Genomic DNA, 21646 nt, shown 5'->3' on the forward strand with positions numbered 1-21646 from the left:
TTTTTGGTTTTGGATGCTTTGTCAAGAAACTAATGAACAGAAGACAAAAAGACTTGGGAGGATAAAACCCTTTGCCTCCAAGTAATAAAAAGATGAGCAAGTGACAGCAATCCAAGGCAAAAATTTCCCAGGAAATATGACAGAAAGACAAGAGACTTAACGTTACTCGTTCCTCTACATTTCCACGAAACAAACGTGCATGCTAAGGTCATTTCCCTTTGTTCTTTTATAATCGCCACCCTTTCGTTCTGCCATTTCACAACTCATGACAAAGACAACTTCAAACCTTGGAATATCACGTACTCTTCCATTACAAGCCAGTCTTTTATCATCTAGTTTTCCTACAGGCTGGTTTCGTCCTGGAACATGGATCGTCGAAGTTCTTCGGAAGATGATGGAAGTGTTCGTTTGCAGATTAATGAGCTTCGGAAGCTAAGTGAGACCTGTGGTTCAAACACTAATTTTGAACCTCTGAGCATTCCCGAGAATAGAGAAAGTAATGCAGAATCTGTCTCTTCTGCATCTGTGGTTAGAGCACCAGAAAAGAAATTAACACTCTTTGCTCTCAGGCTTTCAATCTTTGAGAAGTCAGCTACTGGCCTTGGAACTCTGGGGTTTATCTGGGCAACAGTAGTTCTTCTAGGTGGTTTTGCTATCACTTTAGATAAAACTGACTTCTGGTTTATCACCATTATTTTGTTAATTGAAGGGGCTCGAATATTCAGCAGAAGTCATGAGCTTGAATGGCAACACCAAGCTACCTGGTCGATTACGGATGCTGGTATCAACAGTTTCCGAGCACTTAGATCAAGCTCGCACATCCTCATTAGAACTGTGAAAGCAATCCTCTATCCACTTTCCTTGAGAAGGAAGCAAAGTCAAAATACTAGAGAAATAACAAAGGTTGATGATTCACAATTTGGAAGATGGAATCATACAAGAACCCCAACTCGGACATGGATAAGTTCAGATGTTCCTCTTCTACCTTATGTTCAATGGGTTTTCCTTTCAAGAAACATAAGCAAAGTCCTGTATTGGCTCCAGCTTTTATCCGCAACAACTTGTGTAGTACTTTCGTCCATGAAGCTCATCAAGCATAACTATGGGGAGGTACAGAAGGGAGATACTGATAAAAGGAACAGGCAATCTGCTCTGAATATTTTCTATGCCTTGGCCTTGGCAGAAGCTCTGTTGTTTCTGATGGAGAAAGCCTACTGGGAGTGGAAAGTCAAATTTTGTAAACTTTTGGAAGAAGTAAATAAGGAGTGCGAGTTTGGACCTTCAGGTATGGTTTCCATCAAAAGGTTCTTCTATGATGCTTATTCAAGATGTGTTAATGGAAGCATTTTTGATGGCTTGAAAATGGATATTGCTACCTTTGCTATGGATCTATTGGCTTCAAATTCCTCTGATGAACAGCTCATTGGAGCTAGAATTCTTCGCCAGTTTGCCATTAGTGAATGGTACTCTGATGACACGTTGCAGAAGATTGGGATAAATTTATCAGTGGTTGAAAGATTAGTTGAGATGTTGAACTGGAAAGACCCTCAAGAAGAAGAGATCAGGAAATCAGCTGCGGAGATACTGTCAAAACTTGCTGGTAAGAAGCAAAACTGCCTACGTGTAGCTGGTATACCAGGTGCAATGGAATCAATATCATCCCTGCTTCAAACGAATAGAAGTTCTGGTGACGGAGCAGATGAAGTTGGTGAAAAGAACCTCATTCTTGATCATGCAAATTACAGTTTCTGGACATTCAATCATTTAGGACTTCTTATTCTGAAAAAGCTCGCTTGTGATCATGACAACTGCGGAAAGATTGGAAACACAAGGGGCCTCTTACCTAAAATCATAGATTTTACACATGCTGGAGAAAAGTTGTTGAGGGATGAAAATGTTGCTCCATCTCAGATTCTAACAGTTAAACGATCTCTTCAAGTGGTGAAAATGCTGGCAAGCACGACTGGTGCCCCGGGAAAACATCTCAGAAAAGAAATCTCAGAGGTAGTTTTCACAATCAGCAACATTAGAGATATTCTAAGACATGGAAAGAAACATCCATTGCTGCAAAAACTAAGCATAGAAATTCTCACCAATCTGGCACTGGAAGAGGAAGCAACAGAAAGGATCGGTGGCACTGGCGGGGTACTCAAGGAATTGTTCAATATCTTTCTCAACCAGGAGATGCCAGAGCACCAGAATCATGTAAGACGAGCTGCAGGAGAAGCGGTAGCCATGTTGGCCTTAGAAAGTAGAACCAATTGCCACCGCATCTTGAGATTGCAAACGCTGGAAACGCTTGTCCAAGCATTAGAGGTTCCATTACTTCGTGTGAATGCTGCAAGAATTCTAAGAAACTTGTGCACCTACAGTGCAGAAGAATGCTTCTACCAGTTAAAGAGTGTCATAGCTGCAGCGCCAACAGTAAGTTTTTACTTCCAATGTAGAAGAAAACTATTGTATATGGTAGATTCCTCCTACGTAACATTTTATCATTGTGGTAGGTGCTCAAGGCAATTATGTCAGAAGAGAACAAGTTGCAAGAAGTAATGGTTGGCCTAGCAGCAATAGTGTTCAAACATATGACTTCTGAAGAATCAAGCATCATGTTTGACAGAGCTGGAATTAAGGAGGAGGAATTAGCTAAAGCATTGGTCCAGATTCTTCAAAAGTACAGCCATCCATCGGCTAAGGTCCCAAGAATGAGGAGGTTCACCATAGAGCTGGCAATTTGGATGATGCATGACAATGTAAAGAATGTGTACATTTTCAAGGATATGGGGATGGAGAAAGAGCTGGAGGGTGTGTTAGAGACCACAGCAGAGCTAGAGAGCTTCAACATATTCTCTGGCACTGTTGGGCTTAGCCGGCACAGCACTACAATTCATTCACTGGTTGAAACCGCATTGAAGCTGCTGAAGGATAGGTAAATTGTACAAAAATGAGGCATCCCCACTATTAAAATTTGGTAATATACGCCGCAGTTCAAGTGTTTGAAGATTCGGTCTTCTGAATTTGCATTCATAACAGCTAAAGCAAATTCTTTTTCTCTAAGCAAATCAATGTTATAAGTTATTATTATTATTTTTTTCTAAAAAAAAATTGTTACAAGTTATTGTAATCAATTATCAATGAAGTAGGAAAAGCTTGAAGAAATGCTTACCACACACAGGCTGAAGTCTATATATATTAGTACTTTGTATGATAGGGGGGGTTCATATCCTCTTTGGAAGCCATGTGTCACAACTGTTTTATGTTTTGTTTAACAAATGGGAAGATCTGCATAAGTTGTTAGAGAGGAGGATTTATGCATGGGATGATTTGTTGAGCATATGTTTAATCATGGTTCAGTTGATTTACAAGCAGTTTGATCGACTCCTTTAGTCATGACAAGTCTTGATTACCTGTCATTTGGTTGCATCCTTTCCGAATTGTATCCTAATCCAAATTGTATCCTTTACAATATGAACCTTTTACTACTCAGTGATTTCATTGTTTATATTTAACTATTACCTTATTTAAGGCATGCAGTTAGTGGTCATAGATTTCAACCATAAGACTGAAGAGTAAAGACCGCTTTCTGCGTATCAGGTGTTCATGTGGGGCTATGAATAGCGTTACATGATTGCATATTTGCCTACCAATTTGCCCAGCATCTGCCCCGAAAAAAGAGAGTTTTGAACCTAAAATTTAATTCAATTATTTCCTATAACCGTCTTTAAAAGATAACACATAAATTTAAAATTCAAATCTCAACATACATAAATAAACTACTTATCTCCTTTTGGAAAAAAAAAGGTTTGGCGACTTGCAACAACACTCGGGCGTACCAAACGAGCAAAATAACGAAGTATTTATAATGGTATTAACAGACAGGTTCCCTGATTGGGCAAAAAATCATTACATCTTTTCCCAGATAAAAGCAATAGATAATGAAAGCCAATTCCACTATAATCAAATGCCTTAACACATGACAAGCCTTTCTTTTTTCCATTCTCTTTTTCTTTCTTGTTGCCTTTCCTTTTTGTTGAACATCTTACAAAGCTACAATTCCTACGCTATCTTAGTTACAAAATAATACAATCACCAGGCTGTTCAAACATGATTTAGCTTAACTTTCATCGACTGTTTCGGAAGAAGTTGAGATCCCAACGACGCATCAAACCATCCATGATGTTATTAGAAGGGTTCCGTACAACTGTTACAGTGGCTTTTGTACTAGCTGACATGTCAGCATCAGATGAACTTTGGAAGCTTGCTAAGGTATCACTTCGGGAAGAGGTACCCGTGCTCCCTGATTCCAGGATTGATGAAGGCGTATCAATTGAAGGTCCTACAGATGACACACTAATATCAGGAGATGCATGCTCCAGGGCGACACTGGAGCTATTGATTACTAAGGTGGATTCTGCCTCAAAGGGCGCCGGATGATGCTCCACTGGAGTAGAAGTGGACTCCGGGGGCAAGGAACTGCACCTTTCTGTGGCGGAAGAGGTATCACTGCTATTTATTTCATCTTTCTGTGAAGACTCTGAAGAACCAGCACAAGCCTTGAGTTGCTTTTCTGTCTGAGGCTGTGGCGTTTCCAGGTCCTTTAAGGACTCAATTATGGCTTCCATAAGCATCTGAATATAACAAGTTAATATAGATAAAGGATTACGAGTTATTTAGATAGCCAAGAATGTGCCTAGACATCGAAGGAAGATGAAAGTTTCAACTCACCCTTTCTTCCTCCTCCACATTACATGGAAAACCTGTCAAGTCATCCAGTTGATATTCCACATACTGATCGTCATCCATTGTTGTTGGCACATGTGGTCCAAATGGATGACCATTGGATAATTCAAAGCTTATCATATTGGATAATGACGGACCATTATCATCGACAGTATCTTTATCCTGCAGCAAACACCATTTAGTGTCAGTGATGCCTTTATCTTCCTCCCTCCCCCATCCTAAGCCCATTTATTTCTAATCCTTATGACACTTTCCACTTCAAGTTTTCTTTTGTATTCATCTCACAACTTTATTTGTTAATCTTTTTAGCTTTTCATCAATACAGATGCACACAAAACCACAGTGATTAACCAGTAAATAAAGAACAGAGTCGTGACGCATCTTTAAGATAGCACAAAGACTAACTACAAGCTGCTATATACATAATCGAATATTATGCTCTATCAACAGAGCTACATATTTAAGTTCTGTCCTATGGTGATATCACATTGACAACTTTTAATGTCAATCGGTATTATATGACATTTAGCAAGCATGTTATTTCACATGTCAAATGTATTAATCAATGTGAATTACATAATAAGCTGACATAAAATGGGCTAGGTGCCGATGCCCTTGCATTGTGTGGCATTTTTTCATAGGATGCAATATCCATTTGTAAAACTTTTGATTTTTTCCTATGCATTGCACATCATATATCCAGTTGAAGTGATGAAGCAAAGTTTAAAAAATGAAAAATATACCTGACATCCAGGGTGATTTTCTTTAGATGGGATATCAGAAGGAACCTGAGCATAATCAAAGATGCAAATATTAGACATGAATTTTTTTAAAAGTAGATAAATAAACCATAAACAATAATGAAAGGAGAAAACCGTTTAAAAGGATTTTGAATTCATAAATATTGCTTTGCTTTTCTTTTCCCATATCTTTTTTCCTATGTACATATGTTTATTTCAAATACAAAGCAGAAGACATAGTTGTTCATCCAATTTTCCAGATTTTCATATGCGTATAGTAATCCCTTGAAATGCAGTGAATTTGAATATGAATGAAGAAATAACTTTACAACTCATTCTTGAGAAACAGGAAAAAAAAAAGAAAAAGCAACCAAAACTGGCCTCTGTGCGACTCATAGGTCTCTTAGAGCGAATTTGTTCAATGGCATCTGCTGTGCTGCTAGTCGCTGGTTCTGTAATAAAAAATAACCATTAAGACAATGTGTATGACAATACCATTAATAGGTCTGGCCGTGTGCTAAAACTTAGCATTTAAGTTACAAAATACAAGGTACATTAGTCATGCCTTTAGATGCAGTTGAAGACTCTGGGACCAAACCTACTTCAGGGATGACCCAACTACCCTGAAGGTAAATCAATTAAAAATTAGCAAAGGATTTTGGATACGACATAGGGCACTTCCAATAAAACTAAGACCACCAAAGATATTTTTAGAGCTCAACTTACCTTACCAAAGTAATCATGTATTGAATCATAAAGAGTTGCCCCCACCTCATCCTCAGGAGGTTGCAGGACATTGTGAAAAAAGATATTTATGGAATCAAAGTAAAATTGAGGGCGAGGAGAGTTGTGATCTCCCTCAAATTTGATAATATTCTTATCACCCTGCAAAAGGTGTGTGTCAATATACAAGGCATAGCCTGAAATGCAAGAATGGTTAGAAAACTGAAAGAAATTCAAGCATCCTGTTTATCACCTATACTTTATAAATGCAGATAATGAAAAACCATGTTAATAATGCACAACAAAATTTAGAAGAATCAAGCTAATGAAAATGGATGCAACCATTTATGTTATAAGATTCTTCCAATATAAACTGCATAATTTTTCTTTCTTGAACAAAAAACTTCGTACTTTTTCCCAAATCGCAGGCCATGGAGATAAAATACAGAACTAGCAAGTAGGACAAATAATTAGAAAGATAATTCAAAAACCATTAACTGGAAGATCTAATCATCCCAAAAAGTTTAGTTGAAAGGGAGAGGAACTGACTATATATATATATATATTGATAATATAGATATATACAATTACCATGTTTTTTCCAACATAGGATTCCATACCTTCAGAATTCCTTATCAAATTCTATCACTAAAAAAGAAGAAACTTACCACATAAGCTTCAAATATGCGATCTGAGTGATGAGGATGTATAAAATCATCAGCAACAGCATGGCCAAACAGCACAGGAACAAAGCAAGATTTTGCTACCTAGATCAAGATGAAGGCAAGTGGAAATGTAATTCACTTGTATGTATAACAGTAAAGAATAATAATAACTAAAAAAAAAAAAGCACTGAACAGTGAGATCCTCGTATTATTCAATTTCCAATTTCATAAGTATGTTACACTTGCCTCCACCCATAGCCCATGTTTTACATGTATTTCCTATATTGTAGCAAAACATCCCGTAGCAATTCCATGCATGGTTTTAGGAATTTGCAAAAGCTATCTGCTGATCACTACTCTGGCATTTTGTCTATTTGCAGAGATAGATAACAATCCCTTTAATTTACAGCTAAAGATGCTAAATCAGCCAAGATACCTCCAAATCTGATTTTTTGTGCATAGCCATGCACAAGAATCCGAGCATGTATATGTTCACATATACATGTCAGAGAGAGATAATATAACACAAGTTCTTTTTATCATCACATCTTACTGCTCTATATTGAACTCAGCTTGTTGGCTTGTTGGCCAAGATGAATTGACTAGAAGACAGGAAGGTTGGATTTTTATCTATTTATTTGTATTAATTATATGATTGGATTGAATAGCAAACAATATGATTGATCTTTCAGGTTCACATAGTAGTTGGTCAGACAATAACTAAGGCAAAATCAAATGGTATTACCGCAACCAAATAATTGGTTACATCAAATCGAACATAAACAAACGTCTCAAGAGAATTAAAGGGCTTTGGTCAGCAGGAAGAAAAAGTAGGGGGATGGAAGGGGGTGGGTGAAGAAGTCGGACGAAAATTATTTTCATTAGTGCTTGGTAAGAGAGAAAAATGTGACTAAAGAAAATAGGAAAGATGGTTATTTTTCATCCTTATTCAGAAAACCAAATCATTCCTTGGAAATATTAGAGCAGAGAAAATGGGATAGGCGTGAATCAAGTGTTAAAAATTTACAACATTATCCATTTTTAAGATTTTATCTTTTTATCTACACTAAACAAAGGATATAATGGTAAAATAATGTAATTTTCATGTTCTTTCCTTTCATTTTTCAACTTTACCATTCAATGGATTGAAAGAAAATTATTTTCTCCATCCACTCTACCATCTTTCTTAGCAAGCACACCAATGGAAGGAAAAAACATGATTTCTATCTTTCCACTTTTCTACTCTACTAATTTTGAATCTTTCCATTTTTCTATCATCCTTACCAAGCAAAGCCTAAGATTCCATTTAATGGTTTCGCCAATCAATCAAAGAAGAAATAAATTAAAGCAAACACTTATAAAATAAATTAAAGTAAATGTTTATAAAAAGAGATTAATGCAAAAAAATCAGGAAAAAGCTCCACCATGCTAAAAAAAGAAACATGAGTTACACAATCAGCATAGAAAAGTAAATTATCTACAGACTAAAACCTTGATGGAGTTCAGGTCTGCTATGTCAAACTTCGCCTTTTTCTGGATAGATTTTCGCATGTACTGGATTGCAAACTTAACCTGGAGCAAGCAAATGAAAAAGTTTAGTGTCATAGGACAACATAAGCCATTATTTCAAGGTTCATATACGAAAATTTTTAACTTTGCAAATCAAGTAAAGGTGATAAACTTGCCATGGTAGCAACAATAGACCCTGAAAATGAAGGTTGATAACTCACATTCAAAAGCAGTATAGCCTATCAGCCTAATCAGCTTAAACATATTTAACATGAAGCAGCTGCTGTATTTCCAATTTATGTCATTGCTATTAAAATTTTTCCTTTGTTTGTAGTGTTTGAATGTCATTAATTAGAAAGAAAATGAGCTAGAATCAACAAGACATAATAAAATGCAATATAATGCCTCTACAGAATAACTTGTAAAATGGAACTTGTCCATCATTGGGTTGATTGATCAATCAGAGAAGGAAGTGGACATGCTAATAGTAGGATGTGGTTGTTAAAATGAGTAAGTGAAGAACTACAATCTCAACATTAAAATTTCTCTTATTTCTGATATAACATCAAAATTCCTCAATAGTTGCCAGCACTAAATTTCCTATACAACCTCTACCACCCTTAATATCTCCTTTGTCACAGTGGTTATTTAGATATGCACAAAGTTAAAAAGGACTAGAATCAACAAAATAAATAATAATTAAAAATGTAATACAATGTATCCACTTACAGTGAACTTGGGCAAACGGATTTTATAGGTATCTACTAGTTCCATCATCAGATCAACCAAGTCAGAAAAGGGACTGTCAAGAACCATTCCCGCAATTGAAGGATCTTCAGCTCCATACATTAGGCTGTGAACAATCATTTACATCCTTAATATCGCATAAAAATGCAGAAACACATCTGCTATAGTAGGTTTATATGAATAAAACATGAAATTATACTAGCAGAAGCCAACTAAACCGTTATTTTAATAAATAATTGAGAAGACCAGGCAAGATAGCATTAAAACTCCATGAATTGATTAAAGTTACTGAGATGGCAATTATGAAACGGGCTTCCATGCACAAAACTTTAAATCAGCAAGCTCAAAGGAAGATGGCAAGTGCTTTAGAAAACCTGGTAACAGCACCCATTGAGCGGCCCCATAAGCCAATCAAAGAGACATTTCCATCTGCCCGCAAATAATCAACCACTGCTTTCAGATCATCCTTCTGAAAAATAGGAAAGAACATCAGGCAGCCATTTTATGCCATGCAATAAACACCAACATGAACATCTGTGGGGTTATATGGAGAAGAAAAATGCGTTAAATGAATATTACCAGTTAAAAAGTTGTAAATAGACCTTAACAAGGATAATGCAGACAGCACAAAAGTTGGTGAGAAATATGCATCTGATAAGGCTATTTTAGGCTGTCTTGTTGAGTTAATTTTATAACTTACAAGTTTGTAATTTCACATTTAATGCATTATTCAACCAGTGGGCAATGTTGATGAGTATATTCAAGAAAAAGTTCAATGCATATGTAAACTTACAAAAACCTAAAAACCCCAAGTATTTAACCTTAAACAAGTTTTCTCAGAAGAAACTAATCAAGGTCACTGTACAACATATCTGCATAAAGAATACTCCAAATAACCGAAGACAAAATAACAGTTGATATAACCAATATGCAGAGAGACACATTATCACAAGTTAACAACCAGTAGCAATTTAAGGAAAAAGTTACTAAAAGTATTAATCAAACATGAGAAGAGGCATTTCCTGCATTCATAGCAAAAAAGGAGAATAAGTTCTAGATTTTCTTCAATTAGTTAGTTAATCACTTACTTCGTTCCATCCCAAGGTGACATGCTCTCCTCCAGATAATCCAGATCCTGAAAAATCAAGAGTGAAAACTGTAATATTTGAAGGCAGCAAGATTATAGCAGCTTCACTAGCATCAGCCCTGCAGCCACTGCCAAAATCAAGATATGCTAGCAGTTAGCAACTACGTCTAGAAAACAGTAACAACAAAGTAATAATAAAGAAAAGCAAGTACAAGTGTACAACATTTGACTTGGTTAGCTACCAGCAGAGATGATGTAACGAAAGGAAACACAAATACAATTAGATCTCAAGTAAGAACTTATTGTATATAACAGAAACTAGTCATGGAACCCCTGAACAGCCAACAGCAGCACAGCAATGGCACATATGTAGACTACTAAAGCAACTGATATCTGAAACCAAGGCAGCCTACTTCCAACAATTCTTTTCAAAATGCATTATCTCATATTTTCTCCCAGTTATATATCATTCCAACAGTTCTTGATTATCAATGTTCATGAAAAGGAAATTCTTATTGTCATTCAGCAATCTGTCAGTAGGACTGATCCTCTGATATTGCTTTGGACACCAACTACTTAATTAGCATCAGAAAGATCTTACAAAGACAAATAAGCAGTCAATTACATATAAGGTTACTAGCCAAAAAAATATCCACATATAAGATTACTAGTGGATAATGCTAATCGGGATTCTAATGCCGATGGTTTAATTAAAATAACCTTCATACAAGTATATTAATTCCTTCATTTTCCTACCAATGTCATAATATTTGGTCCCTAGCTTATAGAAAAGTGACAAAAGGGAGTTTGCTAACACTTAGCTTTATGAAATGAATTTAAATATAAAAGAACCATTTCTCTAAACTGCTGATGGTGCTAAAAGCAATAATTATATGATAGCATTAGAAAACATAGTCAGAAAAATCAATTGCCTAACTAACAATAAGTGCAGTTATAATTATCACCATTTCATAATCACCAGAACAAGTTAATTCCTAATTCAAGAAACACTACATAAGCAGGAGAAATGAAAACAAAGTATATAAAAATGAAGATATTTTTATTCAGACACAACTGTATTAAGGAAAATTAATACCATTATATGGCTGGTGTTGATTGATAACATGCCAGTTGGACTAAAAAAAAATATTTTTTTTATATGAGCACAAAATTCGAAGGTATTTATTTATTTATTTTTTAATTTCAACAAACAATTATAGATAATGCCTGCAAGTTACAAAGGAACCAATCAAAGCTTCTTTGTCACCTGTTGCCATGGCAGTATATTACACAGGGCAGAGGTTTTCCTTCAGGACTAACCAGGGGAACATAATGACTACACTGCAGAACATCTTCCCTGCCATTTTTAACCTGGAAAATGGCCAACAAATCAGTTATGATCCAGACCAACTTAAATCCATCCAAATTATAAACAATCGTAATGCATATATAATTATATATGTACATTTATATATATATCTTCTAGTAAAGTATGTATAAGAAACAGTTGTCGACTAACCCCCTCAATCACCACCCCTTCACTAATAAAAAAATAACTAAAACTATTGGGATGAGATACTACAACATTTTCACATTACATTAGAAAATCAACAGTAGTCCTATGTTTGTTAATATTTCCAAATATTCGAGATTTAGATGTAATTCCAGTCAGCTCTAAGTCCTAATCATATCCTCCTAAGAATTTTCTTCTGAGTATGTTGATGCCAAAAATTTCCTTTCTAAATTGACCAGATCTTAATTCTGATATTGCTTTACTGCAAATCAATCAAATCCGGATTTCGGGTTACATCTTACAAAGAGACAACATATCTTGTTAAAGCACAATTCTAACCTGCCCACCCTATAACAATATAATGCAAACGTAGTTTCAGATCTGATTTTACCATTGATATAGAATCACATCAGATGAAAAACCTAGGCCTACATGTAGAATGAATTTAATCTTAACCCATCCTGTATCAATAAGAAGAAGACAGCCCAGCAGTTATAAATTTGCTAGAAGTTTCAATTTCAATAGTTTATAACGTCTCACAAAGCATGTGCCAGCATAATAGTTACCAAGTGCTGTTGTGCAATTATGAATTAACTCAAACAAAAGTTCAAAAAATTGACTTGTTCTGTAATTTTCTCTGTCCAAAGGAAAGAGAAAGCAAAGTGGTACCATTGCTAGGGGAACCTAGCTAACTGATTTTAGTTTATCAGTTATTTGAATGAGTTGATGACAACAAAAAGCAGTCATATCTCTTGTGTTTCTACTTTTTATGAAGAAAGTTATTTAAGTGAAGGATCAGGGAAATTAATAGGTTAACATCATAAATAAGTTTGAAGAAACCAGAAAGTTAAGAATTTTAGGAAGCTAAAGAAATGCGCAAAAATTTTCCCTTGCATAGCTAAACATTACCTCTATATCCTTTCTTCGGTACCATTTCCCCTTCAACATGAACTCTTCATCCAATAGATCACTCTCTGGATTGTATTCAGCTCTGCCACCCAAAATGACACCCATTAGAAATTGAGCAAAAGAAGTACAACACAATTATAGATGGCAATAATTCACAGTCCTAAATTAATGATGTTGCAAACATATGTAAGTATTTCGTTACAAAAGTTCCAGACTAACTCTCCATTAACTTTTCTTTCCTATTTAAAGGAAAGGATATCCATAAACTCTTCAAATTACAACCATCTTATATTCAAAGTAGAACACCATTAGAACAACAGACTTCAAGCCAAATAACTTATGTTTCCCAGTTATCTAGTTATAAGTTTGAAGTCTTGAAGATCTAATTCTTACCAATAATAGTTTCCATTGCACGGCTAAGCTTACGAAAATAACAAAAAGCAGCTTTTTGCCCAGAACTTCTATCAAAACTAAACAAAACAAGTTACTTAAAATTTCATCTTTAACTGCCTCTTTGTCAATTAGCAACCTTGTGACTGCTAAAGCTTTCAGAACCATATCAAACACAGCAAGGTAAAAAATCTAAGTCTGAAAGAAAACAATAACTAAATCACCCTCAGACTTGCACGCCAGGATCCCGTGAAAGGTTTGAGATTCACATACCCCCCAACCAATCCCAACAAGAAAAAAAAAATAGAAAAAGCAAAATTATATAAAAATAAGAAAATTAATCAAATCGAGTACCAGAAACAAGAAAGCTAAAGAAAACCATCAGTATTAATCAGATCTGATTAAATTCCAACCCTAAAATTTTGGTTTGGAAAGATCACATGGAACAAAGAGGCTAGCTAATATGATCAAATTCCAACCCTGTCTGCTTGCTTAGAAAACAGATCAACATTAATACAGAAAACAAAAATTCCAAATCTGATGCTACATAAATAGCGTCCAAATACAAGCAAGTAGTTAAATTAGTCTCATTTAAGCAAAAAGGGTATTCTTTTCTTGTTCCATACAATTCAAAAACACTTAAATTTCAAATCACAAATTTTCTCATCAACCAAACAGAACAAAGGCAAAAGCAAATAAATAAATAAACAAATAGAATGAAAAAGGAAACAAGATCAATTTTTACCCAAAAAGTAATATTAAAATAGAAAACACTACCTCGGAGGCCGTATTATAAAGTTGACAAGTTGCTCCATAGATTTCCAAAAATGATAGCCAAACGATCTCTTTCGCTCGGGTCGAAGCTGTTCTTCTTCTGAGTTAATGTACCAAAAACCAACAACAAAAACTAAAGTATGTGGAAAACAAATCCTTTTATGGGAGTAATATTATTTTTATTACGATAAAGAAAATATAAGAAAGAAACAAAGAAAAAGCCACTTGTGAATGAGTAAAGAAGAGGGTTTTCCCAGAGAAAGAAGAAAAAGAATAAAAGAAAAAGAAGAGAGAGCTTTGTCAATTGACGTTGGTGGTGTTGATGTTTCCCATTTGAGTTTCCTCTCCTTCAAACTAAACAACAAATTAAAAAATATATAAAAGTTGTTTTTCTTTTTGTTGCCACCCAATTGTCAATCTTGGCCCCTCTGGCTCTTGCACGTGCTTGAAGGTAGCACGTGTTTCGTCTTTTTTTTTTTATACATTTTGAACCTGAATTTGATGATGCAAGTAAAGGGGTCTATTATTAAATTTTAAATTTTAATTAAATTAATTTTTAAATTAATTTTTTGAATTATTCATGTTTGGATGAATGAGTCCAAATTATTAATTTTTCTAATTAAATTATGTTAAATTGAATTTGAGTTCAATTTTTAGCAAATTAAATGAAAATTTTAAGTTTGAATCATTTTAAAGACTTTTGAGTCTCAAAAAATATCTATTTTTTTTATGGAACAAATGTTTACTTTAGTTCCTACTAAAAATATAGATCTACTTGAGTTTAATTTTCCATTTTTACCATTTGATGCAAAATTTTAGTTCAATTGTAGAATTTATGAATTTTAGCAAAAGGTTATATTGTTATTTATTCCACTTTCTTTTACCTTGAATTTTATTGTTATTTCTTTTATTTCTATAAATTTTATGGGTTTAGGTATTTGGATGTGTTTTTTTATGAGTTTTGAGTTTTTATAATTTATTATTTATAATAAAATAAATTAAAAAATATAATAATAAATATAAATATAAAAGACTCAAAAAAATTAAAAATTAAATTATTTTTAAAAATTTTTCTTTCTCTTGTTTTAGATATTTTTACAAAAAAAATATTATTTACAACAAAATCATACATTTGATCAAATAAAATCATACATTTCTAATTGATACGATAATTTTATACATAACACGAAAATGATATAAAAATATAAAATAATATGATTTAAAATATTAATAAAAATTATATGAATTTGACAAAATAAAAAAATAAATTTATATTTAGTGTGTGGATATGAATTATGATAAAATAATTTTTATATTTTATACATATTTAATACGAAATAAATATAATATAAATATATATTATCATATCTAATTTTTTTATAAAGAAAAAAAAATGGAACAATCATCTTTAAATAGGGTTTTGTTTATCAATCAATTTAGTTATCCTTACTTATGTATTTGGTTAAAGTGTAATGAAGAGCGATCAAATTATACAAAAAAAAGTTTTATATTTTTTATATTTTTAATTAAATTATTGATTTTAATAAATCTAATAAATAAGAGAAACTAATAAAAAATAATTTAATCACATTTAAAAATATATTAAAATTAATAATTTAAAAAATATAAAAATTTATACTTATATAAATTAATTCCTCCCAAAATATAATAGTTGGACATGACCCACGTATCTTCTATTTAAAAGATCTAAAGTTAATTGGAACATTTTAACAACCATGAAATTCGAAAAAATTGATTCTGCAAAGATATTTTAGTATTTAAAAATAATTTTTTTCCTATTTATTTTGAAAAGCGAAAAGTCAAAAGGCTTTTAATTGATTAAAGATAAAATAAAAGGTTAAAAATTTACAATGACAATGACTAATTAACTTTCTTGGAAACTTCAAGATGTGAAGCATCATCATCCAACCTTACCAAATGGTTCCACTGAAAAAAACATTCCTGCAGCAACCCTGACAATATATTTATTCATGTTGTCTGCAAGATGATTGATGATAGCGGTGTTTGTTCTCACTTGTGAAAAGGTTTATTTATTTTAGAAGTAGAAATTCAGTATTTAATTTTTAAAACTTTAAAAATTTTAACTTATATACAAAGTGGATTTAAATTTTTAGATAAAATTATAAATTAAAGTTTATGCAATAAGTGTTAATTTTTATAACAAATATTTAGTAAAAATTTTTATATTCTCATTTTATTCTTCAGTTATTTATAAAATTATAAAGAAGATTATATTATTTTACATTAATTTTTTTTTGTTTTGTTAATTTTTCTATTCAATTAATTTGTAATGTATAATGATTAATAAAAATATCGCTTTATTTTATTTTATTTTTTATTTAAAAAATTGTGATTCAATTTAATAAAATTAACTATTTTTTTATTAAAAATATACAAAAGTACGTTGGTTTTCTCAATATTTTATAAGATTTCTATATTAAATTTGAAAAATACTATTTTACTTTTTCTTTATAATATTTTAAAATATTTCTTCTCCGATAACACTTATTATAAAAGCTTAAGCCGAACCAATAGAACTGCCGGTAAATGGAAATCGACACATGAACACTTTTTCTTTACCCGTCAGGCAATTCCAATGGATTATAAGGACATTGAGTGCGTTGCCAGTGCTTTGCCAAGCCAAATAATGATGGCGTTAGGACATGAATAATTACAAAAGTGTTATGAGCAGTTCTGAGTTACTTTTCAAATGTAGTTGTTATGGTATGAATTGTGGATTGACTTTTCAATTGCCGGTAAGTTGAAATTGACTTGTATTAGAAGTTTATTTTGGTACTTATTAGTATTTGTTGCCATTTATCTATTTTTAAATAATAATATATATTGAATATAAAGTTGTATCTTATATAAATATTCAAAATTAATAAAATATATATTAACATGTAAAGTTTTAGGTTAATGTAAAATTAAAACTCTAAAATAAAAAAAAATCATATATCGATTTTATAGTTGCATATTTTACAACAATTAAAATTAATAAAGTGCTTGTTAAGATGTAAAGTTTGTTCCATAAATATTAATATATGATATGCTAATTAACATAAAGTCAATTACTTTTAACGTTAATGAAAAATAAAACTATGAGAAAATCAATTTAAAATTTTAACTCATTTTTATTTATCAAATAAATTTATTCAATGAAAATCTTTTAATAGAAGTAGAATTCTTATTTATAAGTTTGGATATATCTTAATAATTATAATAAAAATTAAAATAAAAATTTAGAAATATAATGAACATAGATGTCCATTTTTATCGGTTTAAAATTTTTAAACATCACATATATTTTATTAAAAGTTGTATAATTATTTGATAAGATGTGTTGATGTGGATGCTTAGATTTACAATATTTTTAATAACAAGTAAGATAAAATATAAATTTATTTATATTTTAAATTCAAATAAAAATCAAATCTTTATTTTTAAAATTTAAAATTGTTTAAAATTTTACCAAAGTTAAAATATATTGGAAGATCAAATCTTTCTAAAATCAAGAATAATTTAATAATAAAAATTTCAAACTTTAAAAGAATTATCTTAAGATAATCATATTATTAAAATTCTATCATAATGACAACAATTCTATGCAATTTAAACTCTTTTTTTATCAATAAAGATAATCTTATTATTACAATTCATAATTATAATAATTAGAAATTAATTGAAAATGGCCATTTAAATATATAGTCGAGAAAAATTAGGTAAGAATTGTGATTTTCCTATACTTATGCTAGTATTTCGTTTGAATAATATGTCTCTACTTAGAAGTTAGAACCATATTTTCACCATAAATAAGATTATTAAAGGTTAAAATAACAAAAAAAATTTATTATTTTACTTAGATACAGTCCTTATATTTTTATTGTGAATAAATAAGTCTTTAACCTTTAATTTACACTCAAATAATCCATTAAATTTTAATTTGTACCCAAAAAACCCTTAGCTTTATTTTGTACTTAAATAAACCATTAAGATAAATCAATCTTTTGTTTGAAATATAGGTTTATTTGGATACAATAATAATTGTGTTATATTTATAAATATTTAATTTTGTCCAGACATATTTTAATCAATTGCAATTTTTTTAAAATAGGGACCCAAGTCTTGTCCAAGATATTTTTAAGATTTACAAATATTGCAAAATTTTTGAGCAAGTTGATTTTTAGGAGAGATGTGAGAAAATGGCAAAAATAAAAAAAATCAACCTAAAGTCAACTTAGTCAAATTTATTTGAAATCGGTCAAAATATGATCAAATTTGGGGTATTTTGGAAGAATCAAACTAAGATATTGGATTCTTGAAGTTTCTAAAACAAATTTTGAGTTTTAAGCAAAAATTGACAAAATGACCAAAATAACCCTGATGAGGCCCCAAATCATAGTTGGTCAAGATTGGTCAAGATTACTTGGAATTAGTCAAATTTTTTCAAAGCCTTATGTATAGAAAGGAAATCTTTGGAAAAACTAAAATTTGAGTTAAAATGACCAAAATGCCCTTTGATCGATCTTAGTCAATTTCAGGTCAACCTTCGCAATCTATGATTGACTTAGGACTATTAAGACTTAGTATTAATAAAATTATGATTTGGACCTTTAGAAATCATGTTGGATCTCAAACGATATGTGAAAGTAAAAAAATGCCCTTTAGGGTATTTTCATAATTTAACTTTTTTTTGGCTCAATTGTTTTGGAAAAAGCTCCATATCATAACTAGATATTATTTTATGAATTTTGGTATAACAAAATGACAAAAATCATAATTAAAACATAAGATCTAAGAATAATTATGAAAGAAGAGCATTTAATCACTAATAAGGGGTATATGGGTAATTTTGCATAGATTAAGGGGTAGCTCTACATGTTTTTAGAAAATGTGTTAGAAGAGGAGTTAGCCATTGGATGGAGATGGTTTTAATTCGAAGGTTTATATTATAGGATAGTGATGACTAAGCATGAGAGGAAAAAGATAAAAGAATGGCTACCTTTAGATGTGATTTGATATAATGGCTAAGAAAAGTGCTTTTACTATTTAAATCCATGTATGAAGAGTTGTGGAGGGGTCTTTTTTCTAACAATCAAAATTTTCCATTACAATATCTCTCTTGATGTAAAACACCATAAGAGATAAACCTACATCTAAGTAATTTTCTCTATCCTTTTTCATGCATTTCCATTTTTCATTTCATTTGGTCTTTTTTTCATCTTGCTAGATTTTCTTCATTGGTTGATTTTTTTATCCATCTTTCTCCTCCTACCCATCCCTCGATAGTTTGGAGAAGGAAAAGATCACAAAGTAACACTATGCATTGTGAGGAGAAGGTTTGGTCATGGAATCTCTCCTGGTGGCCGAACTTTCCTCCCTCTTTCTTTGATGATTTCCATATTTGATTCATGACTTTGATGTGTTTATGATGTTTTATGCTTGTAATAATCTTGTTTTTACAGTTTGATTAGATGTGTGTTTGCTTAGAGGAACAAAAATAGTTGTTTATTTATTTTCATTAACATAGTTTTTCAAGTGTTTGATAATAGTTTCATTTTGAATAAATGGTAGTTCTTTAAGTGTTTGATGAGTGTTTAAGTGTTTGCTAGTGCCTGAAAAGTTTTCAAAGTTAGAAAGTTAGTGTCCTTGTTTTTTTTTTTTCAAGTTGTTTGATGAAATAAAAATACATATTTTCATGACTTTCTCAAGTGTTTGATAAAATGGCTATATAGTGCTCACAAACATTAACTAGAGGTCTTGGTCTTGGCATTGCTTATTGCCTTAGCCAAGCCTTTCCTTTCTCCCTTAGTCACCAGTTGCTTGTTTTTAGTATTTGCTAGGTGTTTGTTAATTTACTCATGTCATGCACCATAATAGGATTGCTTCATGCATCTAACATTGGTGGTGGATCTTGACATTTAATTTTGAGAGGGTCAAAGTAATATTTTAAAATATTTTTTTAAAATATATTCAATTTATTAATAATAAAAAATAGATCCAAACATATAATAATAAATTTGATAATTATAAGTGTGCTAATATTTAAAATATATATAACAAAATGGATATATAAAACAATTGGTTTCACGATTTCTAATTATAAATCGCTAATAATATTTTTTATAAAAATAAAATCATCATATATTTTTAAAAATATTAATACATTATTTTTATCATATTTAATATTTAAAATATTAAAGTAAAAAATCACAAAAATATATTTTTTAAATAAAAAATTAAATTTTAAAATAATAAAGTAAAGATTTTGATATGATAAATAGAAACGTTTTAATTTTTTATGTGATATTTTTATATTATGAAAAATGAAAAAAATACTTAAAGTAATCATATTAATTATTTTGAAATAATTATTTTCTTAATAATTATACATGCATTATCATTTTTTTATTGCCATTCTGATATCATTTTATTATGTCCATACACAGATGTCTTTCATCTTACATTTTCTTGCATATGATATATCCTGTCACATTTCATGCATTTTTATTTTATGATTCATTGCATTCATTTTGTTGTATACATGGTTTCAAAAATTAAAAAAAAAATGTTTAAGAAAAAAACGAGGTAATACTCCTAGTAAAGATGATTTTTGAGATCGACCTAAATATAAAGGGATTCTCAATAATTGTTTTCATAAAGAATATTATCTTTATTTTGATATATTATTATGGAAATCCCAAAGTAAATGAATGTTTTTAAAATTTCATCTAAATATAAGGGAGTTAAGAAAATGTTTCAATACCAAAAGTTTCTATTTTAATAAAAAAGGATTTTCCTTTTCGTTTAAAATAACAAAAAATGGAATTTGTAAAGGAATAATCTTTAAATATTAAAGCTAGGATCATTTTTTCTCAAAATCCAAGGATAAAATGTAATTAATTGGTATCATTTTTCAAATAGGCTCTGTGGGGTGCTAATATTTCCCCACGTGTAACCAAATTCTCAAATCTATTTTTTGTTTCAAATACCAAAAATATCTTTTTGATAATCTTTAAACTTGTTTTCGGTTTTATTAAAAAATTAAATTTTTTTAGGTGATTAATCACACCTACAAAAAAAAAATGGTGGCAATTCCAAATTGTGATTATTAAAATTTTCATTAAAGCAGCCAGGTTTTCAGACTTGTATATTGTGACAACTTAGCGACTTTATTGAATATATTATTTTTTAAGAGAGTCAAGCTAAAAATTAATTGCATGTTATCTTATACTTTGATTTAATGGTCCTAGTTAATGTTTAATTTAAATTCCTTAATTGCAATTTTTTTTGTTTTCAAAAAGCAAAAACAAAAACAAAACAAAAACAAAAAAATTGAAAAAATAAAAAATGTTTTACATTTCATGTAGATTTTTAATCATATCATTTATTTGAAGTTGTTGTTATTTATGTAACTTTTAATAAATTGTGAGACATTTAGAATTGGGGTATTTTGGTAAAAGTGTCAAAGGTTTATATGTTTCTTTGCACACACTCACATGTACATTACATGTATAAACTCTATACTCGTGATTTAGCTTTTTTTATAAAAAAGTAAAGTAGTTACACTATTATGAAGTGAATACCTTTATAATGATTAGCAAAACACTTTAATACAAATTGAAGCCTTTTCGCTTTAGCCTATCATAAATGAAGATCGAGGTACCTTATTAGTTCAAAGTAAATAGCAATGAGGAACAACTTAGGAGCCTTTAGATGCCAAATTCCCAACCTAACATATAACAAGCTGCAAGGAACCAGTCTAGGGTAAACCCATGTTGAACTTCTGTTGTAGTAGTTACCCAAAATTAGGACACATGAGAGATGATTT

The 21646-nt window shown here is 30.9% G+C and overlaps 2 protein-coding genes across 6 annotated transcripts; one reads left to right on the forward strand and one right to left on the reverse strand.

Annotated features, from left to right (window-relative positions):
* The first annotated feature begins 220 nt into the window (after positions 1-220).
* Positions 221-3387, forward strand: LOC111307899 (uncharacterized). The gene is made up of 2 exons (XM_022906223.2): positions 221-2424; positions 2505-3387. The coding sequence occupies exons 1-2, from the start codon at positions 367-369 to the stop codon at positions 2928-2930; spliced, it is 2484 nt and encodes an 827-aa protein (XP_022761958.2). The 5' UTR covers positions 221-366; the 3' UTR covers positions 2931-3387.
* A 440-nt stretch (positions 3388-3827) lies between these two features.
* On the reverse strand, positions 3828-14145 carry LOC111307900 (alpha/beta-Hydrolases superfamily protein). Of its 5 annotated transcripts, none has more exons than XM_022906227.2 (14): positions 13798-14145; positions 12631-12712; positions 11476-11579; positions 10210-10256; positions 9496-9590; positions 9104-9227; positions 8357-8437; positions 6869-6967; positions 6204-6362; positions 6043-6100; positions 5859-5929; positions 5481-5525; positions 4723-4899; positions 3828-4625 (listed from the first exon to the last, which is right to left on the reverse strand). In XM_022906227.2, the coding sequence occupies exons 3-14, from the start codon at positions 11483-11485 to the stop codon at positions 4119-4121; spliced, it is 1473 nt and encodes a 490-aa protein (XP_022761962.2). In that variant the 5' UTR covers positions 11486-11579; positions 12631-12712; positions 13798-14145; the 3' UTR covers positions 3828-4118. The 5 variants fall into 5 exon arrangements, with proteins under 5 accessions (XP_022761962.2, XP_022761959.2, XP_089607996.1 ...); XM_022906224.2 differs by having other exon boundaries at positions 10210-10336; XM_089751870.1 differs by having other exon boundaries at positions 9496-9655; positions 10210-10336.
* Between the last annotated feature and the right edge of the window lie 7501 nt (positions 14146-21646).

This window comes from Durio zibethinus, chromosome 22, assembly GCF_047325235.1.
Source record: "Durio zibethinus cultivar Kanyao isolate XHJ-2024 chromosome 22, ASM4732523v1, whole genome shotgun sequence".
Lineage (NCBI taxonomy): Eukaryota > Viridiplantae > Streptophyta > Magnoliopsida > Malvales > Malvaceae > Durio > Durio zibethinus.